The 26036-nt window shown below is 33.1% G+C and overlaps 1 protein-coding gene across 1 annotated transcript in view; it reads left to right on the top strand.

The window, feature by feature from the left end:
• The window catches only part of LOC123654724, a 40568-nt gene extending 15970 nt beyond the window's left edge, over positions 1-24598 (top strand). The window contains exons 2-6 of the mRNA XM_045590610.1: positions 15992-16200; positions 16598-16733; positions 23429-23562; positions 23953-24370; positions 24537-24598. Coding sequence (XP_045446566.1) covers positions 15992-16200; positions 16598-16733; positions 23429-23562; positions 23953-24370; positions 24537-24598 — 959 coding nt within the window. The remainder of the gene's footprint in view (positions 1-15991; positions 16201-16597; positions 16734-23428; positions 23563-23952; positions 24371-24536) is intronic.
• Positions 24599-26036: the final 1438 nt, after the last annotated feature.

Here is a 26036-nt window from a genome sequence, read left to right on the forward strand (position 1 = left end):
ATAAAAAATATAATTAATATCTCAGATCTATTATTAAAAAATAGATGAGAGGTTCTAATAAAAAAGTCTTCGACCCTACAACCTCCGGCCAAAAGCAGGGTCACTGCAAATTATATCAACCGAATAGCCAAGGTATAGCTAAGTATAAGTAGGTTTTAAATAAATGTATGGTGAGCGATATTGTTGTGCAATAAACTATATGCCAATTATAATGTAGTTTAAAAAAATATTGGCTGTATAATAGAAAAAAATCTCTTTACGAATTTTGTATTAATTAATAGTCTTATTATTTTTTTTAAGGGTACTATAATGTTCTGTTGTTCATTTAAAAATAATAACATAGGAAATAAAATGAATGATCAACGGGAAGAATATAAATTAAAAAATTCATTCCCTTTCAACGTACGAACCGAACGACACGATTTTATAGTACACCTATTTTAAAAGATAACGAGTAACATTGTGCCTAAGTTCAAATTTACGTTAAAAAACCGTGAAGGTCAGCTTTGTACTCGTATATTTCTTCGATTTATATATAACTTCTCGTTAGAGTTACGAAAGGGTTGTACGTAACAAAGACCTCAATTTTATCAAGATCCCTGGAGAAATTATTGCAATGAAATATAGTAGCTTAAATAGTAAGACGCAGAACAATATTCACAAGTTATCAAAATTATAAAGGCTAGACGGTCAGCGTGCTTAAGTTAAGCACGTTAAGTCAACTCGTAATATAAGTTTTATTCCTAAATCTAATAATAATATAATAATAATTATCTCTAAATCTAAATAAACTATACCTTTTATGTTCTTAAGCTTTTTTTATAAATTAAAGGTATAGTTATGAAGTAAAACTGTTGATTTTTTTTTCAAAATAGTAAATAATTATAGTTAGCAATTTTAACGATAACAGAAACATAGTCTTTACTTTTTTAGTAATAAAATAGTTAGGATAATAATAGATACTTAAAATTACTCTCTCTTATTGAATTGTAAATAATAAACATCCTTATGGAATAAAAAAATATAACAGCTATCAGCAAATAATCGCTATTATTATGCTTATTACGCCTTCATTAATTTGTTTGTCATAGTAACAATAAAAGATCGATTCATAGCAAGTTCGATTTGGAGTACACATATATATCTTTAGGTCCCAAGTCATCAATATTCAGTTCAAAGTTCTCAAAGTGTCGAGTGATTGATCGCTGTATAGCACTCTATTCAAATTGTATCATAACTTCACCGAACAAACGCTAACCTATTTACTCGTATATTTTGATCGTAAGTGCGATTATTGTCACGAATTCAATTAAGGCAGTAGGTATCTTTGAGTCGGTCTGATGAATGCGTATAGTGATTGATTACGTTGATTCAATGTATGTTAACACGCTTATACTATGTATAGATATATATAAATGCTTTTTATCGATTTTCTCTCGTGTTAGTATCATTACTTAAATATGAATGAGAAATCTTCGCACATCTATATGGCGTGTCCAATGTAGGAGGGCCGGGTACGACGTGCCGTCTCTATGCTGGTATCGTGCGAAGTATGGCACTATATGGTGCCCCCGTTTTTGCAGACGCTCTCATCGCCCAGAACATAATCCTCTTGAGGAGACCGCAGAGGATCTTAGTGGCGAGAGCCATACGTGGGTACCGTACGGTGTCACGGACGGCGGCGACACTTCTTGCGAGCGATCCGCCTTGGGAACTCCAGGCGCAGATGCTTGCGGAGTGTACCGGTACCGGTCGAGCCTTCGAGCTCGAGGATAAATTCCGAGTGCGTACCAGATTCGTAGGATCAGGGCTCAGGTTCAGAGAGCCTTGATCGGTTGGTGGATGAAGGATCTGGAGTCTCCAGCGGCGGGTCATGCGACGGTGGATGCCATACGTCATCACCTATGTTGCTGGGTCAAAAGACGGCACGGGATGCTACCCTTTAGACTGAAACAGGTACTTACCGGGCACGGATGCTTCGGTAAGTACCTGTATCAGATCGTGGGTAGGGAGGCCACCCCTGCCTGTCACGCGTCACACTCTCGAGGACTGTACGCTTGGGGCCCCAGCGCTGCGCCCTGGTTGCCGTAATAGACAAGAGGTACTGGTCGGCCGTAACCTTCTTCTGCGAGGAGGTCATAGTGTTAAAGGAGGCTGCGGAGTGACAGCGCGAGGCTGACGCTCACGCCAACCCGCTCCGCAGGAGACGACTAAGGGAAAGAAGACGCCGTTATGCGCTCCTTCACCCTTCGCAATAAAGTGGGAGAAGTGCACCACTATTACTGCCACTCGCCGCTGGGGTGATAGAGCGCTCACAGTGCCCGTGGGCGCTCTATGGACGAAGGCGGCCCGCACATGGCGGGCCAACCTTGGGGCGTCGCGGTAGCGTGTGAAAGCGATACCGTAGCGCCCCGCTATGGCGATGAGGGCACTGCTGGGGTTTAGTGGTTAGTTTGGGTTGTCCATGAGTCCTACACTCCCGCCGGCCTTGTCGGCGGGGTGCGTAAAAGCATTTACCCGCGGAAAAAAAATCTATGTGCCGTTTGCTTGTGCGATTTAGTAAATCACCTTTGTAAATGTTTTTGGGGCACTAATGAAGGGAGAAAAAAGGATGACTTTCTCGATATAATGTATTACTACCGCACAACGCACCACATACTTAACATGACTTGTATACGTTAAAAATAAATATCAACAATGGTATATCATTGCTTTGACATTTTTTATATTACTTACTACACTGATTTAATTAATACACTTAAATACTATTCGTTGGCACGTTTTTGGCCTAAAAGTACGAATGTTAAACAATTGATGTTTGACATTATGTGGTACATATTTTTTACTCACTCATAAATAAAATAATAGATTTATATATACCCTCTAAAATTTGTCGAGAAAATAAATATCCTGTTTGGTATTCACCGTCCTTAAAAAAATGTATAAAAGAAAAGTATAAATATTATAAAAAGTTTAAAAACTATGGTAACCTTTCGGACTTTCTCACTTATAAGCTACTCAAAAAAAGAGTTAATCACCTTGAATCTGAGTGTTATCTTAATTATATATCATGTGTTGAAAAATCAATTAAAGACAACCCTAAATATTTTTGGCAGCATGGTTGCAACAGATGGGACTTCTATTGCTAATCTTTTTTCAGAGTTTTTTTATTCAACTTTTATTCAACCCTCTTCCTCATCGGGATATACAAATCAAGCCCTAGACAGTAATATCCCGGCATTAACTAACGTTTTAAGTGTTTATATTAACATAAATGAAGTTTCTAAGCTTCTTTTATCATTGGACATTAATAAGTCAGCTGGTCCCGACTATTTGCCTCCTATTTTCTTTGTTAAATGCGCCGCATCTATCTCTAAGCCTATTCATTTATTATTCGTAAAATCTATGTCAGAAAATAATATTCCATCCATATGGAAGTCAGCTTTTATAACACCAATACACAAAAAAGGATCAAAATCCGATGTTTCAAATTATAGACCAGTCTCAAAATTATGCGTTGTAGCTAAAGTATTCGAAAAAATAGTATATAAACAATTATATTCTTCACTTAAAAACTCTTTTTCCGATTCCCAACATGGTTTTCTGAAAGAACGGTCAACTGTATCTAACCTTATCTTGTTAAACGAATTTATAATTAGTGGTATGGTGAGGGGAGGGCAAGTGGATGTTATTTATACGGATTACAGCAAATGTTTTGATAGAATACATCATCCTATCCTCATCCGTAAGCTCGAAAATATTGGAATTTGTGGTGACTTACTTAGGTGGTTTGAGTCCTATATTTCTAACAGATCCCAGGCTGTAGTTATCAACAACTACATATCTAGTTGGGTTGTTGTTCCTAGTGGTGTGCCCCAGGGTTCCCTCTTAGGTCCACTGCTGTTTCTGATCTTTGTAAATGATATTGGATCATGCTTTCGACACTCTAAATTGCTATGTTTTGCTGAAGACATGAAGATTTACAAGACAATCGCAACCAGATCCGACGTGGTTGACCTTCAGGCGGATTTATTACGTCTGAGCAATTATTGCGAATTAAATAAATTGGACCTTAATCCATCTAAGTGTTCACTTTTGTCATTCTGTCGTCAGTCAGCCCACATTCCATCAGAATATCGACTAAAGGGTCAGAATTTACAGAGACTTACGAAAGTGCGGGATCTTGGGGTGATCCACGATTCAAAGCTTCTCTTCGATGAGCATATTGATGAAATTATTAAGAAAGCCTCGAAAGCACTGGGATTCATCATGCGAACTTCAGAAAATTTTAAGGACATTAAAACTATTAAGATTTTATACTGCACGTTTGTTAGGAGTATCTTAGAATATGGATCAGAGATCTGGAATCCCCGCTATAAAAAGTACACAAATAGAATCGAGCAACTACAAATGAAATTTGTTAAGTTTTTGTGTTTTCGTCTAAAGCTACCGTACTCCTCTACTATTTACCTTAATCAATGTGCACGATTCCACTTGCTTCCTTTATACAAACGTCGTGAAATTGCTGACATTATTTTTTTAATAAAACTTATTACTAATAAAATTAACTCTCCGGAACTACTTTCTAAAATTAATTTCATTGTACCATTGAAATCAGTACGGCACTACACACCTATTCAACTACCTCTGGTATCCACAAATTACTGTCAAAATGCTTTCCTGTGGCGCGCGAGTAAAGGCTTAAATAATTTGTGTAGACAGAGCGATTTTGATGTATTCTGTTCGGGTGTGGTGGTGGCGAGGCGATTATTGAACCAGAATTTCTTTGCATTGTTTAGTTGATATATGTATATGTAATGTTCAAAAAAGGTTATGTAATAATATCTTGACGTGCAACTACTCTGTCCGCATGATATGTTTATTTATGTACTAGTTCTTATACGTGAAGACCTTTCATTAGCCAAATGTTGTTTAGTTCAATTTGCTATGTGTTGTTATTTGTGCTGTTGGTTTTCCGAATATTAAATAAATAAATAAATAATAATGTTTCGAAAAAGTTCTCAATCTCTCTCATTTTATAATAAGTACTGGCACACCAAACACTGGTAAAATGATGTAGTAAATTAACAAAAAGTAGTTAAATTACGTGCCCGATTGTTGTTCTAGCAAATAAATCTTACGTAAGCGTACAACACAGTTTACTATAACTGTCAAACTTTAACGGGTGCAGCTTCAAATTACTTCCAAAACCTGGAGTGCATTTGTTCTATTAGTCATTTTAATTACTATTTTATAGAATTCTAAACAAAGCTCACACACTAAACAACACACATCGGCCCTCGTTGTAGACTAATATTACTTGCCAATTTAAAATTTAGTTTAACACATTTGGCTTAAGAAATCAACTATCAGGAGAGCGTCAGAGAATTATACAAATTTATAAAATACTTATTACAAAGTAAAGTTCAACACATTTTATTAAACAAACTTATACATACAACAAAAAATATAATGATTGTTTTTAATAGTATAATCTATTAAAGTTATAAACACAATTCAAGAAAAAAGTTTTTTTTTTTGTCAAACATAAAATAATAAATTTAATTTATTACTCGTCAAGTACTCTCTTGTTGAGAGTAGTTTAATCGATGTTGGCCCTGAAAAACTTGAGATCTGAATAACAGAAAAAATAGATAAAATTAATGATGAAAGTGAAGTTTAAATATAAGTAATAATCTAGTCGACAAGTTAAAAATGTTCCATAATAGAGATACTGCTCATAAAATTATGTCTGATAGCTCATTGGATCCGGATGGACGCCTAAAAAATGTGCCATAAGCGTGTATTAGCACATAAAAAATTGCAAAAGCTATAAACAATTAAATTTCATAAGCTATTATAATATTTAAGAAATTTCAAAAAAGATTCTGAAAGAAGAGAATAAAAAATTTCTGAATTATTTATAATTTTAATTTAATGCTGAAAATGGGTCTCCACGTGACATTTTTCGGTTGCACGCGCGTCGAAACGAGTACGACACATTGATTAATTTATTTAAGGTATTAAATTTTTTTAATTTGAAAAAATTATGGTGTATTCTGAATACTTAAATATTTAATTCCCGCTGGAAAATTTACGTAAAGTTAATTTTTCAACAAGTTAAACAATTACTAATTAAAAAAAAATTTCTCGAACTTCCGTCTCAATTGTAAATAAAAAAAAATGTTTAAATAATTGTCGTAAGAAATTTTTGCTTCCCTTGGAAGCCTTTCTTATATACATAATTAACAACATCACGCCATAAAAGTAAAAAAAAAAATGTTCATACTTTGTTTATAATAATTTTTGTAGTTTTTTTTAATGTCACTAGGTCGGCAAACAAGCGTACGGCTCACCTGATGGTAAGCGATTACCGTAGCTTATAGACACCTGCAACATCAGAAGCATCGCAAGTGCGTTGCCGACCCAATCCCCAATCCCTCCAGGAGCTCTGGTCACCTTACTCACCAACAGGAACACAATACTGCTTGAAAACAGTATTATTTTGCTGTGATCTTCTGTAAGGTCGAGGTACTACCCCAGTCGGGCTGCTCCATATTTTGAACAGGAAATACGTGCTGTGCCCTACCTCAGTTAGTTTCAGAAAAATCATCATTTTTTGAAAAAATAACCACTTCTTGTTAAAGTACAAACGTACTACTACATTACTACGTTCACAGGGTCGTCTAGTAAAAGATAAAAATATTAAGACGTGTGCAATAAATGTAGATCATGAAACCGCCACTTAATGACCACTTTAGATTTACTTACAATTAGATTAACACCTAGTAAGACGAGATAGATGTAAAAAAAAAACATAACCCTTCCTTGGCAGTCGGGTAATTATCTCTATCAGTAGCTGCTGCAACTTTTAAAAATAATTATGCCTCCTGTACCTAGTAGGTTACTTTCCACTAGAACATGTCACTTCGAATATTGTAATTCAAACTTTTATAATTAAAAAAAATGAGTGATGTGTGGCTTATTTTAATTATACTAATTAAAAGTATGTATATTTCTTTTTATCTAGTTTTTGCTATATAAAACGTGCTCACACTAAATCATTTTCATATCATCATAATTAATCATTATTAAATTTATATATTTTATCATTGTAATTAATTATTAGTTAGTACTTAATGAGATAGATGTAAAATTATTTCTATCAACAGCTGCTTCCATTTTTAAAAATAATGATGCTTCATGTACCTAGTTGGTAACTTTCAACTCGAACATGTTACTTGCAATGTACTAATTAAAAGTTTTGTAATAAAGTAAATTGAAAAATCGGTGCATCATTTTAATTATACTGATAAAGTATTTAATATTTCTTCTTATATAACCGTTTTTGCCTTATAATATGTGCTACAATTAAATCATTTTTGTACCACCATAGTTCATTATTAGTTAATTAATTTTAAAGATAAAACATAAATTTTTTGACGTAAATAATATTTTTTCAAAAAACAAAGTAAGATTACAAAGGACCAATCTACAACCAATGCGGGAGTGACGAACAGAGAAAGGCTCTCCAATAAGATGTTTACTAGGTTGGGGAAAATATCCGGACGTCGGATAATAATAGTCTGTCATAGGTAGAAAATCGCTTGTTATATTCGATTTAAATATTATATATATACTAATAATTAATAGGTAGTCAGTTTATATTTAAAAGCTATTACTAATTTTCTTACCACATTTTTCTTAAAATTCTCAATCCCGGCTCGACAGTAAACACGAAAATATGAAACTGAGTAATAAGGCTCAACTTCCACAATGGTATTGGTTAATAGTTTTAATGAAATGTACTATAAAATTGTAAGTTAGTTTTATATGTCTGGGAGTGTTAAAATAAAATTTTGCCCGTAATTGCGTTTTTGTTGCGTGTGTGTTGTTACTTGTGTCTCTAAATAAATCATTATGTGTAAATTTCATCTTATTTCTAAATATACAAACTATACAAGAAGTAATTATTAACAAAATATTTTTAAGATATAATTATGAATAAAAATGCACAGTGATTTCTTATATCGAACTGAAATAAAGAGTATTATAAATTTTATAGGAAATCACCGAAAATAATAGCGCAGATAGCAATAGCGAAGGCTACCGCCGGTTTTGCCCATTTCAGTAAAGATAATATTGAAATGGTTTCTGTATATAAATTTCATTGTTTAATACCAAATTGAAGACCCTAGATTGTTGTGTAATATTCGCACAAACTCGATAGTTATTTGATGACCCGGTTTAACGTTTATTACGTTTTCAATTTTATAGCGTGTTATTCACATTACATTAGCTTTTGACTGTGGTTTAATCTGTTATCTTCGTATGTTTCATACCATATATTTTAATTGAACTACTGTTGCCGCAATATTTGTTTTATGAGAGCTTATAATATTTCATTTTTAAATTTATTGTCAAAAGAAAACTTTTGATCAAGTTTTGTATTATTTTAACTAGCTATTCTTATTAAAAAAACATCGGAATATTTCAGAACATTAAACACGTATTTACGACAAAAATCGATTTAGGGAATAGCGCACACAGTACAGAAGTGTAAGACAGTACTTCTTTGACAGCATTAAACGTTGTGTAAACAATATAATAAAACTTAGTTGTATTAAAACTAAGTTTGACATGTTGTTTGTATGAGGGTGTTTATGGTGGTTTACTTATGTCACGTACGTTTCCAGATCCCAAACAAAGAATTTTATCCTACTACCGTTCAGTGTGATGTTTTAATTTTTTTTTATTTTATTGCATTTTTAATTAATAAAAAAAGAAAGTAAAGTGCAATAAAGCAAAAAATAATAAAAACATATCATCAAGGAATTACAGTCATGATAAGCCAATTAGGTAATGTAAGGTTGTTGTGTAAATATAGTGCAACCAGTATCACATTGAAATCCTTTACTTTTAATACAAAGTAATAAGGCATTCTAAATATTATTCTAGCAAAAGTTAATATGCGGTAAAGTCAAATTGGCCACATGCAAAAAGATCTGGCAGGCCTACCAGCGAGGCAGCGAAAATCTACTTATGGTGCTGCTCGATGAGGCGGAGGCAGCCATATACAGACACGTCCCAGATTATTAAAGTTTCTATGTCAAGCAGCATATAGCGGCACATTTTAGGCTCGGTTGAGGCTGCGGGGCGAGAAAACGCATCACCAAAATTTTTAACACCTGTGAGAAACCCGGTTTTGGTGGTTGCCAAGTCCACGAGAGTAATGCTGGATGACGGGATGCTTGAGATAGCGAAATCCATTTCACGGGATCTTAATGTCGACGCGGGCCTCATGGGCCGGCAATTGCCATAGTGAAGTGGATAAATGGGATTTCTGGGTTGCGGAAAAACCACACACATAGTCAGAACACATATAGTAGAAATAGTCGTTACAATGACGGCCTCCATTTTAACAAATAGATTTAAAAAGGGCACGAAATGTAACCGTTTAACAGTAGATGAAGGTCTTATGAACCATTTTGGAGCTAAAGTAATGGCGGCACGACTTTTGGGGGCAAACAAAGTTGTTCTCATCAGAGATGTCAACCAGTTGCCTTATATAGACAGAGAAAATCGGTTCGAAATGAGGTACTGTAGACCTTATCTAACAATCAACATGTCACGAGAGTTGTCCCGCACATACTGGAGTCCCATGGACGTTGTATATGCCATCTGTGAGGTATACATAAATATGTATTCGTCAAATCCTACCATCCACTCCCTCAGAATGAATGGATACACTGGCGCGGAAATACCTAAACTTCAAAACGACACCCTATACTTGCTCTATACGCAAAAAGAGAAAAAAATTCTGATACAACAGGGATACGGCACTGAAGAGGGATCGCGCGTCATGAACATTCATGAAGCACAAGGGCAAACCTACGGCGAGGTCATCATCGTCCAGACAAAGACTGAGTGGCTACAAATCCACGACAGCGTGCTTCATACGGTAGTAGCGTTGACAAGACACTCTAACACCTGTGTCTACTACACTGACGACGGTGATGACGCAATCGGCAGGTTCGTTAACCGAGCGCTGGGTGCCTCGACGAAGACCATCTTGTGGAGCATAACCTAAAAAGACCCATCTACAAGCGTGATATGTCGCTAGCAAGGGCTCTGCTCAAGATGCTGGGGGCAGGCGTGGGGCGTAGTGACACAGTGCGGCGTTTGATATACAAATAAAGTAGACATGGATATATAATATATAAGTGTATTTAGGTAAGTATGCTAAAAATTTAAGTAAATAACAGAAATAAATAAATAATAAATAGATAAATATTAATAATAACTATAAATCAATATAAGAAAAAAAAACCCTTACTAACAGTAACATAGGTTAAGTGGATATTGTAAGTAGAACATAGTGTACATAATTATATGGTAACTAGGAAATAAGTGCACATATATGATATCTAACAAATAAGTGCAAATATAGACATAGATAAGACAAATAATAATATGTTCAGAAATTACGAATTAATGAATGATGTGTAAACTTTTCCATCAAACAGTAATTCCAAGGGGGAAAAAACCGTCAGCGTCGGACCACGTCCTAGTTTTACTAGGCAGTCACAGGACTGTCGATTTGTAGTTGTAATGAAAAATAGCCTGTGGTAGTAATAATGCATGCATGTTAACAAAAGGCATGGGCATTTTGAGACCGTGGATGTAAATTTTTAAATTTAAAAAAATGCGGTAAAACAGTGTTACTATTTTATTGTTCTTAATACATTTTTTATTACTAATATATAGACAGAAATTTTTTACACAAAGTTAGTTTTATATATTTTTTAAACTACACAAAAAAACGCAGGCGTGATAGTTATGGTAAAGCAAAAAATGTTATTCTATGTAAAAAAAAATATTACACGACAAACATCGAATCAAAAATAATTCGTATGTACAATGTATTAAATATATATTAACAAACGTACAAATTTATAGGGAACAAGAAAATGGTGAAAGAGTTTCGGAGGAAAGGGTAAGTATATTGGATATTGATGAGGACGATCGAAGAGATTGCTTGGCAAGGAACTGTGATTGATTATTATGTTAATAAAATAATATGAAATAAAACATTCTACAAGGAGTATCACTTGATGAAATCTGAACCAGTCGCTAATATATTATAATTATAATCTTGTAAACACGTGTCTTCAGTGCCCTAAAAGCCATATAAACTAATAAGCTAATTATGAAGTTAGCATTGTATTTGACAAGTAGAGGCGATATTTTTTTTACATTTTGATTTTCTACATTCAATATTTATTACATCTAATATATAAAATTCTCGTGTCGCAGTGTTTGTAGTTAAACTCCTCCGAAACGGCTTGACCGATTCTCATGAAATTTTGTGTGCATATAGATTAGGTCTGAGAATCGAACAACATCTATTTTTCATCCCCCTAAATGTTAAGGGTAGTCCACCCCAGAATTTTTATTTTTATTTTTAGATAAATTATTTATTTTTTATTTTATTATGATTTGACGTTGAAAAATACATACAACCCTAAATTTTCACACGTCTACCACCAACCCCTATTTTTAAATAGCGTTTAGCGGCAAGACAACGTTTGCCGAGTGAGCTAGTATACATATATTAGTTTAATTATGGCGTGTAACTAGTAACGAATTAATATAATAGTAACATTTTCGAAAATGGATATATACACAGTATTCTCAATAAATATTGCGAGAAATAAGGGAAAATTTAGCCTAGGAATATCTTCGGGACGTTTTAATAAAATAGTTATGTTGACGGCAACAACCTGTATATATATTTTAATATTAATATTTAGTAATATAATAATATGTGAGACGGTTAGAGACAACCGTACCAGGAAAAGGGTAAAGTGTTTTTTTTTTGTTTAAATTGCGTTAAAATTATTCTTATCTGAGACAAAATATCAATGTATTTCTTTTTGTATAAAAATTGTCAAAAGAACAGAATCAGAATTAAAATTACTTACAAGTTAAATATTTATTATATTTTAATTTTTAGCTACAAAGCGAGCTTGACCTATGAATATAATTTTTCAATCCGTTTTTGATATAAAAATATATTTATCCTTTTATTAAAATATATATTTGTAGTAAGTAGTAAAGCGTAAGTATTTGAATATGCTAATCTAATTTATCTGAAAATTATAGAGCACGGAACACCGTAATAAAATTGATCAATCACACATCAATACACACACACACACACACAGATATATATACCTGTACCCGATCACGCATTGAAAAGTTTTTGAAATTGGATAGTTTGACGAAAGCCGATGATCGTTGACTATCTCCTAAATCTGAATGAAACTGAAGAATGAATGACTAAAACCTTTTCTTACACTAAAATGTATATCAATTTTTTTTTTCAAATTTTGCACATAGGGTTTAAGATCAGTTTTTATTTCTCTATTACATCATTCCGAATTGAAAATTAAATATTCGTAAGATGATATATACCTAAATATCATATTAACTGGGTTACTTTCACTGATAAATACAAAATTGTGTTTGCTCGCAAACGAAAAAAAAACCGACTTCAATTACATCGACAAGTAATACAACGTAGATCGACGAAAAAATAGTCAAGCTACTACGCGTTATTAAAGATTACTCAAAAAGTAGTTATCAGATCTCGATGAAATTTATATGTGACCACATGATAAACATCAGCTTTCGATTAAATTAAAAATTATCAAAATCGGTACACCCAGTAAAAAGTTATTACGGATTTTCGAGAGTTTCCCTCGATTCCTCTGGGATCCCATCATCAGATCCTAGTTTCCTTATCACGGTACCAAACTAAAGATATCCCCTTTCCAACAAAAAAAGAATTATCAAAATCGGTACATCCAGTAGAAAGTTATGCGGTATAATACAACGTAGGTCGACGAAAAAAGCGTCAAGTAAAAACACATTATTAGATATAACTCGAAAAGTAGTTGTTAGATCTCAAATAAATTTAAATGGGACCAATTGGCACACACCACCTTTCGATTAAAACAAAATTTGTCGAAATCGGTCCACGCGGGCAAAAGTTCTGATGTAACATACATAAAAAAAAAAAAAAAAATACAGTCGAATTGAGAACCTCCTCCTTTTTTGGAAGTTGGTTAAAAAAATACTCTGTAAGCAATCTTATTGTGGTTTAAACAAGTTATCAGCCCATTTACTTGTTTGTCTCTCATTGTCGTGTTTATTACACACACAATGTTGTTAGGGTTTGCCACAAACCGCAACACTTAGCATACAGTATGTTAAGTGCATATTATCTTCTTTGTAGATATATGTCGTCATAACTAAATCTTAAATAATTACATATGCAAGTTAACGTAACTCAGTACATTTATATATTTGTAACAGGAACAACTTGTGTTCGTTACAAATTAAATTATTACGTGAAAAATTCAGTACAAAATATTTGTGTAAATAAATGTACGGGTTTAGTAATTATTAGCTTATTAAGTTCTACGGCTTATCCGAAATGCGGCACGTTCGTTATAACAAGACTAATACATCTTAATCCGTAACAAAACCATACATGTGAATATTTATCCAAAGGTTGAATAATTCTAATCAGTCCTTTCAAGTAACTATACCTAACATTGTTTACAATTATCCTTCAAGTTATTTTTTCATAAAGAGTTTTTTTTAACGAACTAAACTTTAAAGATAATATTCCAATTGTTTAATTAAGAATATGAGGCTAAATTTACACCTAAATTGTGAAATTCAACCTTAATAATAGTAATTGATTTTTGTTATTAGTTTAAGGAATAATTAAATTGTGGCGACAAAAGGGATTTTGTCATCCCTTACTGAAATGTTGAAGCTCGGGAAAGTTAAGACACTAAAGACTATTACAATTTAAATCTATTTTGTTTAGAACGTGGCATATATTCATAATAATAAATAGGTATACTTACTAAGTTTCAAATCTTTTTTTTTTTTTATAATTTAACTTAAGTAAGTTCATTTGAACAACGACTAAATGTTTATAAAGAAGGTGAAAATATATACACGTACACATACGTTCATAAAAATGTACATAGACCACAGCTACGTTAATTTGATAAAAACAGAATCAATCAACATAAAAAAGCAATGGACTGTAGTAAAAAATTCCGACCTTCGGGTTAAACACTGTTGGGAATTTTCTTTATGAAATATTACACAAATATATTCGTGACACAGTCATAATAAAAAGGTTAAATTTAATGTATTTTCCCTTTTAATTTTTTGGTATGATGCTGGAATGAAAAAAGTAGACATACAGACAAAGTTAAAATACGAATTGCAACTTAATTTATATGACGAATTCATCACTTCAGCTTATCGCAGTCCACTGCTGGACATAGGCCTACCCAAGTTTGCACTAAAAATGGCGAGAGCTAATGTGTTTCGTCTATAGTCACCACGCTGGGCAGACGGGTTGGTGATCGCAGCTGGCTTTGTCGCACCAAAGACACTGATGCCGGTCTTCGGCCTGTGTATGATGAATTGAAAGTGATCAATTGTATTTATTAAGTTTTTATAGCTTTTGGGACCACATGTGTCACGTTTTATGTAAATAGACTTTCTTAAATATATGAGTTTACAAAAGCTCGTTTGAGTTAAGATTATTTTTGTTTAACCCTAATCATTAGACGAAGGTTTATCGTGAGGATTATACTGCATTTATTTAATCAACGTCTATTATTTTTCGTAAAGTATTGTCTATAAAATATAAAATTTAGGTCAAATATGACACTATCATTATTAATTCCACTCATCGAACGAACTTCGTGCGTATTACGTATATTCCATAAACGACTTCAGATATAAATATATAGGAGTTTGATTTCACGATCGAAAGGCTACATAATGGTTTCACAGAATTGTAAAACTTTCCACGCAAAACCTGTACTATAACATCTTAAGCTGGGACTCGATTCAAGCGTGTACCGAGCAATATCTAAATTAATTGACAATATAATAAAGCTCTGGTGTATTGGTGCGTGCGTCATGTACGCGGCTAAAACATCTTCGGTTTGCAGATTCGATTCCCGCTCAGAATGGATACTTATATTTTTACACATATTTCTTTCCGGTTTAGATGTTCGTACTTGTGGGTCACGAGAACCACCATACCTCGGAGAGCACGTTAAGCAGTCCCAGTGTGGTGTTATCATATACACCTGATAGTGATCGTTACTCATAACATCAATCATAATACGAGTATATCCATCAAACCGCAGTGGAGCAGTGTGGTGTGTTAAGCTCTGATCCTTCTCCTACACGGAGAAAGAGACCTATACCCAGCAGTGGGATATTGCAGATTCAATCGTTTTTTTTCGTATTTATTGTTTCTTTATAGTAAAGTAACTCAAATATGGGCTAGAACAAAGCGAAAAATGAGAGTGAATTAGCTATTTATGTGCATTTTATGTAGCGAGCGTTAGAGCTGGAAGCCGACCTGTTCATATTCTAGGTCTTTTCTACTTCCTAAAATAAATAAGTAAGGGACAAATTCATTCAATCAAATCATTGACATTAAGTGACACGGCTGCTTTTTTTCTGAAGAAAAAAATAATTTTTCAAAAACGCGTGATCACGTACACTATACAGATTATATTATATTGTCAAATTATATTGCTTATAATGCTGTGTAATGTTGTTTCGGATAAAAAATAGGAACAAAAGAAAATGAAGTATAGAAATGAATAGCGTTGACAATAATATATTGTTTTTCTCTGGTCGAAGCTTTTTACTTCCAGAATATTTCCTTGTCTTAGTAGAAGTTGTATATTTAACGTAATCAACATACTTAGACATTTGGACTAGTTTGCCTACAGAATTTTATATAGATAAATAAAAATTAAACACTTTGAGTTTAGAATTAAGAAGTAAATTTTATAAAAAATTCAAATACTATAAAAAAAAACATATTTAATATACATTTTAATATGGCATTAACAAGAAAAATTTTCTTTAGGTGTTCGAGGACTTCATAATTTGGAGATCAACGTACCAAATGCTGTTCTAGTAGGAGAAACAGTGACCCTGGAATGCACATGGCAGTTAGAAGACGAAGAGACGTTATATAGTGTGAAATGGTACCGGGGCAGAGAAGAGTTTTATCGATACATACCAAAAGAACTACCGCATACAAGAGTTTTTCCCTTACCGGGAATTGAAGTTGATGTGAGTCTTAGTTGTGACTAATAAAATATTTTCTTAGAAATCTATTTACTATTCTTTGGTTTTTCATAGTCATATCTTCTATTACATTAAAATTTGTAGGAAAGGTGTAACAGTTATATTAAGTTTAAAAATTACCATTAATATTATTTAACAGTTATATATTTTTTCGTCTTTTAAATAATGAATACATACATAGCTTTATTAAATATTTATATTACTAATTATGCATTGTAACATTCTTTAACATTCCGTTAAATTTTATTTTCGGTGTTACAATTGTCGTAATTATACCATTTATGATTAAAACAGCAAACTGGAATATTAAAATTAAATGATCACATTCGAAATATTAACTAAAGTACATATTAGAATGAACATTATGGAAATAAATTGCTAGATATCGCGGTCAGGAGCAAGGCGGGTCGTCCTGCAAGAGGCGACGCCGGCGATGGCGGGTCGTTTCCGCTGTGAAGTGTCAGCGGACGCTCCTACCTTCCATACGGAAATACGCTCCGCACCGCTGGATGTAGTCGGTAAGTAACTATAAATAAGAGTGATTTACGGGTAACAACTTTAATAATAACTAAAACAAGGGACATACAAGATCATTCTTATTACATTTTAAATTGCAACCTGTGAGTATAAGAGTTACAATTTTTTAGCTGAGATAAAATAGATCAGATCCGGTTAGATCTTATAAAACATATAAGTAACTTATGGGCAGAATAAAATTTATAAACAATCGATAAATCGACCACTATTTACACTATATAAAAACTGTAACAGTCACATTTACAAAAACAAATACAACAAGGGTAGTCGTGAAATTGTACCGCAATACTTAACTAAGAATGGGAACGGACATAACAACTTGTGTAATACGATACTAATGATTGTGGGTAGCAATGCTACAAGATCAGACTGTGTTTGCGATATATTATATAAATCTCGTTGTACAAGAATGTTGTACATCTAATGATCTAAACAAGACTCGTTCAATCTGCTACACGAAAATGTAGAACATATTATGGCAATGCTTTGTTATCGTCTTTAGTTTATGCTTAGATGTGAATAGCCTCTTTTTAATTTAGAATATATTTATTAAAAATTATAATTTAATCTTAAGTTAGTTTCTTGGTCGCGACCGTGTTTAACAAAAATTTAGTCATAAGTAAATTATACAATTATAAAAAGCGTTAGAGCGAATACAAAGATAAAATCAAACACATTTTTAAACTAAAACAAAAAATGATGGTTTTTAAAACCAGGGTATTTTAAACGACGTTGACAATATATAATCATTTCATCATGACCAACGCCGTGGTTTAAATAAATTATGACGGTAGTTACCGGAGTGTCATCAAAGTAGCAAATTACTTTAACTTCATAACTTATAATGTATTTTAAATATAAAATTATTTAAACCTGATTTTTTTTAATGTTAAATCTTAGCACAAAATGCTATTAACAAGATGTAACGAATAAATGTCTGAAAACATTTGTTGTTTTCGTAGCCAAACAATTAACATTAAATTAAATGTTCATTCGCGTTGAAGATATTTACAGTGGTTGTTTATTTATACCACTGTATTCAAGATGTTGAGTACAATGCGGCGAAAGGAATGTAAACGGACGTGCCGAACATAGGTTTGCTCCGCATTACTCCATTGCAATAAAATTCACCTGCCAATATAAATTGATTGAATAAAGCCAGAGAAATAAAACTCAATTCGATATGTTAGCGATATTAAACTTATTTTCTGCTTGATTACTCTTACGAATACTCTTGTCGTTTGGCTACGTCAATATAAAATATAGCCAAACCGCTCTCTGCCCACGGGTGTCGTAAGAGGTGACTAAGGGATAATAAAGTTCCACTCATCATCATCATCACTTCGGCCTAATACATTCCACTGCTGGACATAGGCCTCCACAGGTTCATGCCAAAAATGGCGTGAAATTATGTGTTTCGCCCATAGTCACCACTCTGCCCGTCTTCAGCCCGTGTATTTCAAAGCCAGCAGTTAGATGGTTATCCCGCCATCGGTCGGCTTTTTAAATTCAAAGGCGGTAATGGTTATCCCTTAGTCACCTCTTACGCGACCTACGGAAAGAGAGGGGGTGGGTATATTCTTACTGCCGTAACTACACAGCAAAGTTCCAGTACCACCTTGGAACTGTTCAAGATTGTTGAAGAGTGCTGCGTTTCAAATACCCAGACCGAAGAAGGTGGCAGCTTCTTCGGGATACGATGATTCTGGACTCCGGGCTCTTGTTTTACTTCCTTGAAGGTGATAGGCTTTCCCAAAGTGGCGTCGGTTTTCTGTCCATGAGACTCTCACTAGCAACGTAGTGCAAGTCAGCAGTGTGTCGACCCGGATAGCGTACCTTATACTTAAGCTCGCTGACAGATATCCCTGAAAGTGATACAGGTAAGTATGCACTAACTTCGGCACACTCTGACGATGAGATCCTTACATGGCACTACTTCGGCCTTCTATAACGCGGTGGACATGGAAGAACCCGAATACTGTGACGAAAAACGAAATAGATTTCATCATAGCAGATAAAAGGCAATTTAAGGCAGTTAATAGGTTTAACACCGGCTATTACGTGTGCAGGCTACGCAAAGAGCGAGCCCGCTTGATGAAATTTACTCTCCAACCTACGCTGCTCCAAATATTATGTGGTTCCGTGAATTTCAACTGTCACTCCAAAATCGATTTGATACACTGGAAACTACTAGTGACGTGGACGAGATGACCGACAACGTGTTGAAGTCGGTGTGTATACTGAGTCGCAAACACTTTTCGCCTACGAAATCGAAAAAAAAGTGATGTAGGTGCGAGATGTGCGCCACTTAAGTAGCTTCACCGAAATAGAAGGCTCTTTCTAAGACGTAGGATACCATACCATTTAACTAGCCCAAATAACTACAAGACGGTAGCCAATAGGAGGATTCAGTTGGGCTGGGCGGCGTTTGTCAGGTTTTTTCGAGTCTTCACTTCAAAGATTCTGCAATTCTTGAAGACAAAAGTTTTCGAGCAATGCGTCCTGCCTTTGTTGACATACGGTGCTGATATGTGGACACTAACAAAGGGACTAGTCTACAAGTTTAAAGTCTCTCTCAAATATGGGATTGAAAATGAGACTATCCGCGAGAAAACGAAAGTAACTGACATATCTCACAGCAAAAACAATCGCAAGTTGAAGTGGCAGTGGGCTGGTAACCTGTATCGCAGGACCAATGGCCGCTGTAGCAATTGTGCCCCAGAGTGGAGACCGTGTGTTGGCAAACGCAACGTACGTCCTCCGGTCCGCTAGACCGACGTTCTACGTAACATTGCCAGTGCAGGCTGGATGAGAATTGCGTAAAACCTGGATGTCTGGTGCAAAATTGGGGAAGCCTATACTCAGCAGTGGCCTGCCATAGGCTGAACTGACTGACTGCGCGGTTACTTACAAATACAAAGTACAAAATATAAGTATGTACCTATCTAATTTGAAAGCGATACTCTTTGAACGTTAAGAGCCATTTCACAATTTTACGCTCCGCAAGTTTAGGTAAATTTGGTCGCATCGCGCGAGTCGTACGAGCCTCGCGATCTTTGTGCTAGTAAGTATAGTGTGACAACCAAAAGATCATCTTGATCATTTTCTGATGTATAATAAAAATTATAACTATGGTATAAAATGTTTTTTACATAATTAATTTGTTAAAAATTTCAAGTATGTTATATAACAACAGTCAATAAATTTAAAATAAAAATAAAAAATCAATTTTATGAAACAAATTTTTTAAAATTGATTTAGTTTTTTCAGTTTACGAATGAATCTAATATTTACGATATGAATAAAATAGCATTTTATGACATCGACACCGACAAACATATTAATTAACAAATAACAAGACAAACAGATTGAAATTCCTATTTGTATTGATAATGTGAGAAAAGAAAATTAAATTATACATTTGTTTACAGAAATTATCATTATATTATTTTACAGTCATTTTCGTAATATGTTTATTTTATTTATATTTTATTATAAAAGTATCAAATGCGGTTTATCCGCTATAACAACAGGCGATTGCCGCGTGTGAGCGAAAGAGACGGCTCCGCAGAATTTGGCGTGGACCTTACCTCTAAGAGCGCTAGCGCTCGACTGATTTACTGGGCTTGATGCGTGGTAATATATACTATCTTTTTATTATTTAATATAAAATGTATTAAAAATGATTACATCTTTTAATTATTTTTTTTTTGTATTCCTTAATAATGTAAGTTTACTTTGTAAAGATAGTTCGTTAAAATTTCTTAGTTTTCTAAGAAAAATATCGCTTTTAAAATTGTACTTATTTGGAAAATATTCGTAACTTTAAATTTTTTTTATCGTTTAATAGAGATACAAATGGAATAAAAATCTGCGATAGTGCGCAACAAAATTATATTTCACATATTATGATATTTTTTAAAAATGGTTTCAACGTAGAGGTTATTGAAAAGTAGGACTTCAAAGTATACATTGCGACCGTTTACCCAGGGAGGAGGCTGATGAAAAGGTTAATAATTTTATACACTTAATATAAATCAAAATTCTGATCCGACTATGGACTACAACAAAGGTTGCTTTATTATATTTCAAAATATTACAATTTCGCGGATTGTTACCGATTTTTGTGAAATGGCTCTTAAATAAATAGTATATACAATAAATAAACATATTTAAAAAAAAACATGTCTGAAAATTTGTACCTCGAATAATATTTTATGTTTATTTATATTATAGATAAATATGTTTGTCTTATACATATATATATGTTGCAGTCAAAACTCCTAACCAGTCAAAAGTACTATTGACTAGCGAAATCAGTCAAAAGTACTTTTGACTGGACAAGTTGGTCAAAAGTGGTTTTGACTGAAAATTATTGGTTATTAGTACTTTTGACTGCAAATTCGCGGTTAAAAATACTTTTGACTGACGCTCTCCGTCAAAAGTATTTTTAACTGCAAAAAAGCGTCAGTCAAAAGCACTATTAACTCGTTAGATGTGAATAAATTTAGTCAAATGATCCTGATAAACCATAATAAATTTATAGCCGCGATCTTTTTGCGACTTGGCAGCAGCTGTTCATTTCAGTGTGCAGGATCAGTTTCTAAACCTGACCCATCCTTTTCTTGCTTTTCTTCCTTTGGCATACTTCGCACATTGATAAATATATATTAATCATTTCTTTCACAAACTCCAATGTGTTAAAGCGTTGTAGTCTACTGTACTGTAATGGTGTTTCCTTTTCATTAAATTTCGCGTCTTCCACATCCATTGCAAACTTTTAAAATTTTTCTTTTGTCATCACATTGAAATGACTATCTTTCATATCTTCCATCGCTAAAATTCTTTGCAAAAAGCCTTCTTTCTTTTCGTAGTCACTAATAATGAGTAATATAAAAGTTTATATGTGCGTTTGTCGTTATTTTTATCGACCACCTTAACTTTTTAAGAGTTTTGACTGATAAAACCAGTCAAAACCACTTTTGACGGAATTATTTAGTCAAAAGTACTTTTAACCAGCTCCATTGGGCAAAAGTACTTTTAACTGTTATTTTAGTCAAAAGTATTATTGACTAAAGCAAACGGTCAAAAGTACTTCTGACTGATTTTGCTAGTCAATGGTGCTTTTGACTGGTTAAGAGTTTTGACTGCAACATATACAAATAAATAAAATTGGAGTGTCTGTTCGTGATGTTAATATAACCGCTTTTTACTAAATTCATATGGATGTTATACACGGTACATATACCAAAATAACATATTTTTATAATTTTTGTCTGTCTGTTTGTCTGTCTATCTTTGAAACGGATGGACCGACTTTGACGAGACTTTCACTGGTAGATAACTGATGTAAAAAGGAGTAACTTAGAACAGTTTAATTAAAACAGAACACTTTTATTTTAGATTTTTTATTATTTTATAACTGCTAACTGAACAATAACTATTTTAATAAATTCTACGCAGACGAAGTCGCGGGCACAGCTAGTGTGTATATATATCTATTATTAGATATTAACTTAACTAAAGTTATCTTAAAGTTACTTGGATTTAAGCAGACGATATTGGCTCCGTAACCGATGAAGATCGATGGTTTCATTATGTAACTCTATCCCAGATACGATATTTTAAACTTGGTAAGACCTCCTTGATAGATTAGTTTTGCAAACTTAAAAATATTATACGAGTTAAGTTGACTATGAACGCCATGGTTAATAAGAGAATATAAGTTTTAGGAATTAGACGACCGTTTTGTTGACTTTCCTTTTTTATGTTTTATTTTTTTCGTTTCTGGTTGATTAAATTTGTTACGAATTTAAAATTTAAAGGCCCTCTAGAGAAAACCCGAATGTGATTGTACATGCTTGATTAAACGGTAACAGTATTACCGTGTTGCGAAAATGCGGCGATACGAATTTTTACAACTCCAACATGAAATTAGGACGGTTAAAATTATGAAAGAATATGGAAAAAAAATATTATTTTACGACCTGTTTTAGCTTTTAATTAATACATACGTGTCAATTAAATTTAAAACAAAGACAATTTTTATACTTAAATATCGTATTTTACCTACTCGCTATACATGTTATTATTTGAACGTTTTATAGTTATTTGTGTATCTCAACTATTTGAATAATATTAATATTAGTATGTAGACGTCGAGATACTTGAGTAAATTACTTAAAATAATTAATTGATCTGATTACAACTTTTGGAGTAATCTTTGACAATGCGTATTTACTCGACAATTTTTTTTGTCTACCTAAGTTGTATTACTTGTCGATATAATTGAAGGCGGTTTTTCTTCGTTTGCGTGCAAACACAATTATAATACAAATAGAGCAAACGCATATTATGTATTACAAATTGACATTCGGCAAGTGAGCTGAACACCGTCTAATGAGCATTGTATACAATCACTTAGCTAGTGGCCATTAAGGAGTTTGGTTGAATAGGTCTAAGCAGACTAATTAAAAAGCTATGTCTACCAGGTATATTGAACTGTTCTGACGCATATAGTAGCCTGAATATTAATACAGGGATATTTTTTTAAATGTATAACAATATTCAGTAGCATCAAATATTATGCTCAAATTTTTTATCTTTATATTTTATCAGTACCTTCTATATAATAAAAATAAATATTATAGATATTTAAATAGTTCTTTTGTTATAGAATCTCCAGAATGGGGTCCAAAGCTCGTCTCTGATCGATCTTGGTATGGAGTAGGATCGACTCTAAGAGCAACTTGTGCTTCTCCTCCTGCGCATCCACCAGCAAATCTTACCTTTGCACTTAATGGACTAGAAGTAAGTTATACTGTTTATTCATTACAAAAATATATAAATACTAGTATACAATACATTTAAAAATCTAGTTAACACAACTATACAAAAGTTCCTCTAGGTACAGAATAAAGGCAAAAAATTTACAAACGTCCGACCTACAGATGCCAATAGGTTTGCAGAACAATGAAGCTGTACTTTTCTACTTCGCTTTGAGGGCGCCACAGTTTTTGCTGCCTACTGTGTAGGCGAGTCATTAATCACGAAGCAACTCTAACTAACATTAGCTTTTACTAAACAAGTCAATATCTATAACACACAATACAAGTCTATTTCAGGCAACAATATCTCCTACAAATAATACATTCTACCTAAAGTTATTATTTCCTTATTCATTTTTGTCTTCTATCTCAGATCGATATGGAATCGTTTGTGCACGAGTTACCGGATTGGTTTAAATGGGATCCTCCGCCGAAATCAGAAACGACCACGACTGAGCAGCCCGAAGACGATATCAATTTCAACATATTCCATGATGAAAGTAATATTCAGTATTTGGACGAGTCATATATAAGTCTTCATAAAGAGGAAATCCGACGACCTCCAAAAGAGGAAACAAAGATAGTATTAGAAAGATCGGGACCCGATAACAGATTGCCATCTGTAGGCGAAGTTTTATTTGTAGTTCGTAACGAAGCATTTGTACGAGGCAGTCTGAGATTGACCTGCATAGCAAGTATATACAACCTGTATGCGGCACGCTCCGAACTAATTTTCGATATGGAGCAGCCAGAAGTTGCTTCGGTGTTGGGAGTCCGTAATAGTGCTATAGGTAAGTGTTATTAAATTTAGCAAAGTTTACAACGTAAAGTTACTGTCCGATAACAAATTACCACCTACAAAATTATAAATTGTTCTTAGAAGTACTATAAGAGTAATCATAGTCTATTTACTAGACTTATATAACCCATAAATAATATGAAAAAATATTGTTTCAGGTTCATACGGATTTTGGCGTTTTTTATCTCTTATATCCTTACTTTTATACAGTATTCGGTAGTTCTTTAAAATGTAGTTTAACTAAGTTTTACACATTAAGACTTAAATCATTTCTTTTAAACTTTTACATTGTACAAATTCATATTACATATCTAAGTAGATATTGTCTTCTTGTTCATTTATGGTTAAAGTAATTATGAAAATTGTAAATAAGATAGTTTTAGGTCTAAATGGCCAAACTTAATGTATTGCACTAAACGATAATTAGTATGTAACCTATTTATGTAACTAGTAGGTGCCTAAGAAAATGTGATGTACAATATATATATATATATATTATTATTTTCACTTATCAAGATACGATACAACGTGTCTATAAAATTTATTGATCATATAAAAATATTATAAATTAAATTAAAAGCTCATAAAATTGTAAAATTTAAAAAATAGGTTACCTATCTTAGACATGTAACCTTGTCAAAGACTGATTAACTTACTCATAAAATCAAAAGTTCGGAAACAATTAATTTTATCCTATATGCATTTATTATAATATTAGTTAGTAATGATACAATTATAAAGATATAAAATACCTTTATAGTTAATGTTATACTAAATTGATTTGTATATTCCATTAATACATTTTGTAGAAAAAAGGTTTGTTAAGAAAATAAATATACGGATACCTACATTAATGTTTGTAGACATATAAATGTTTATATCTAACTGTGTGCATTAGATTTGTTCATAATCTGGATACAGAGCTATGTGCATAGAGAATATAGGCTAAAGATATTTCTTCCATGTCCCGAATAACGGTAGCAGTTTGTCTCAAGTTTCTCAAGTTTGAAAATTTCCTTTAAGAACGTGTTCATATTATAGTTCAGTTATAGTTTATAAATAAAAACATAAGTTCATATGTATTTAAAAATATCATAAAACACAATATTTAATGAAATAAAATAGTCTGAAAATTGATAAAGATGCCAAAGTAAATGAAACTTTTATTCGTATTCTTAGCTCAGCAACAGACGAGGTAATGAGATGGGACACGATGCTATGCGAAAGTATCCAACAGTTATTGCACCGAACATATATCCTACGCTGCCGTTATAATTCACGTCGTGAACTTTAGGAATCCGTAGCTAAAAACCTTTCTATTAAGATTCCATTGCCCGTCCGTGCATCAAAGGGCTGTTTCTTGAAGATCGTAATAGGTAAACATTTGAAATTTTGTTAAAATATGTGATACTATAGCTACAAATATGGCAAATCTAAAACAAAACAATGTACAATCATAAAGGCATAGTATGATACCGTGTATTCAAGTTATTTTAAGTATTATTATTTATTTTTAAAAAATATGCAATGCTGTACAATGTTACGGTATCCATGTCCTCGAGCCCGATTCGCACTTGGCCAGTTTATCGTGTCGTGTCGCTTCTCGTTTTTTGTCGCTTACTTTGGATAACGGGTATCAAAGTTTATTAAAGGTGTAA

The sequence above is a fragment of the Melitaea cinxia genome, chromosome 6 (assembly GCF_905220565.1).
Source record: "Melitaea cinxia chromosome 6, ilMelCinx1.1, whole genome shotgun sequence".
Taxonomy (NCBI): domain Eukaryota; kingdom Metazoa; phylum Arthropoda; class Insecta; order Lepidoptera; family Nymphalidae; genus Melitaea; species Melitaea cinxia.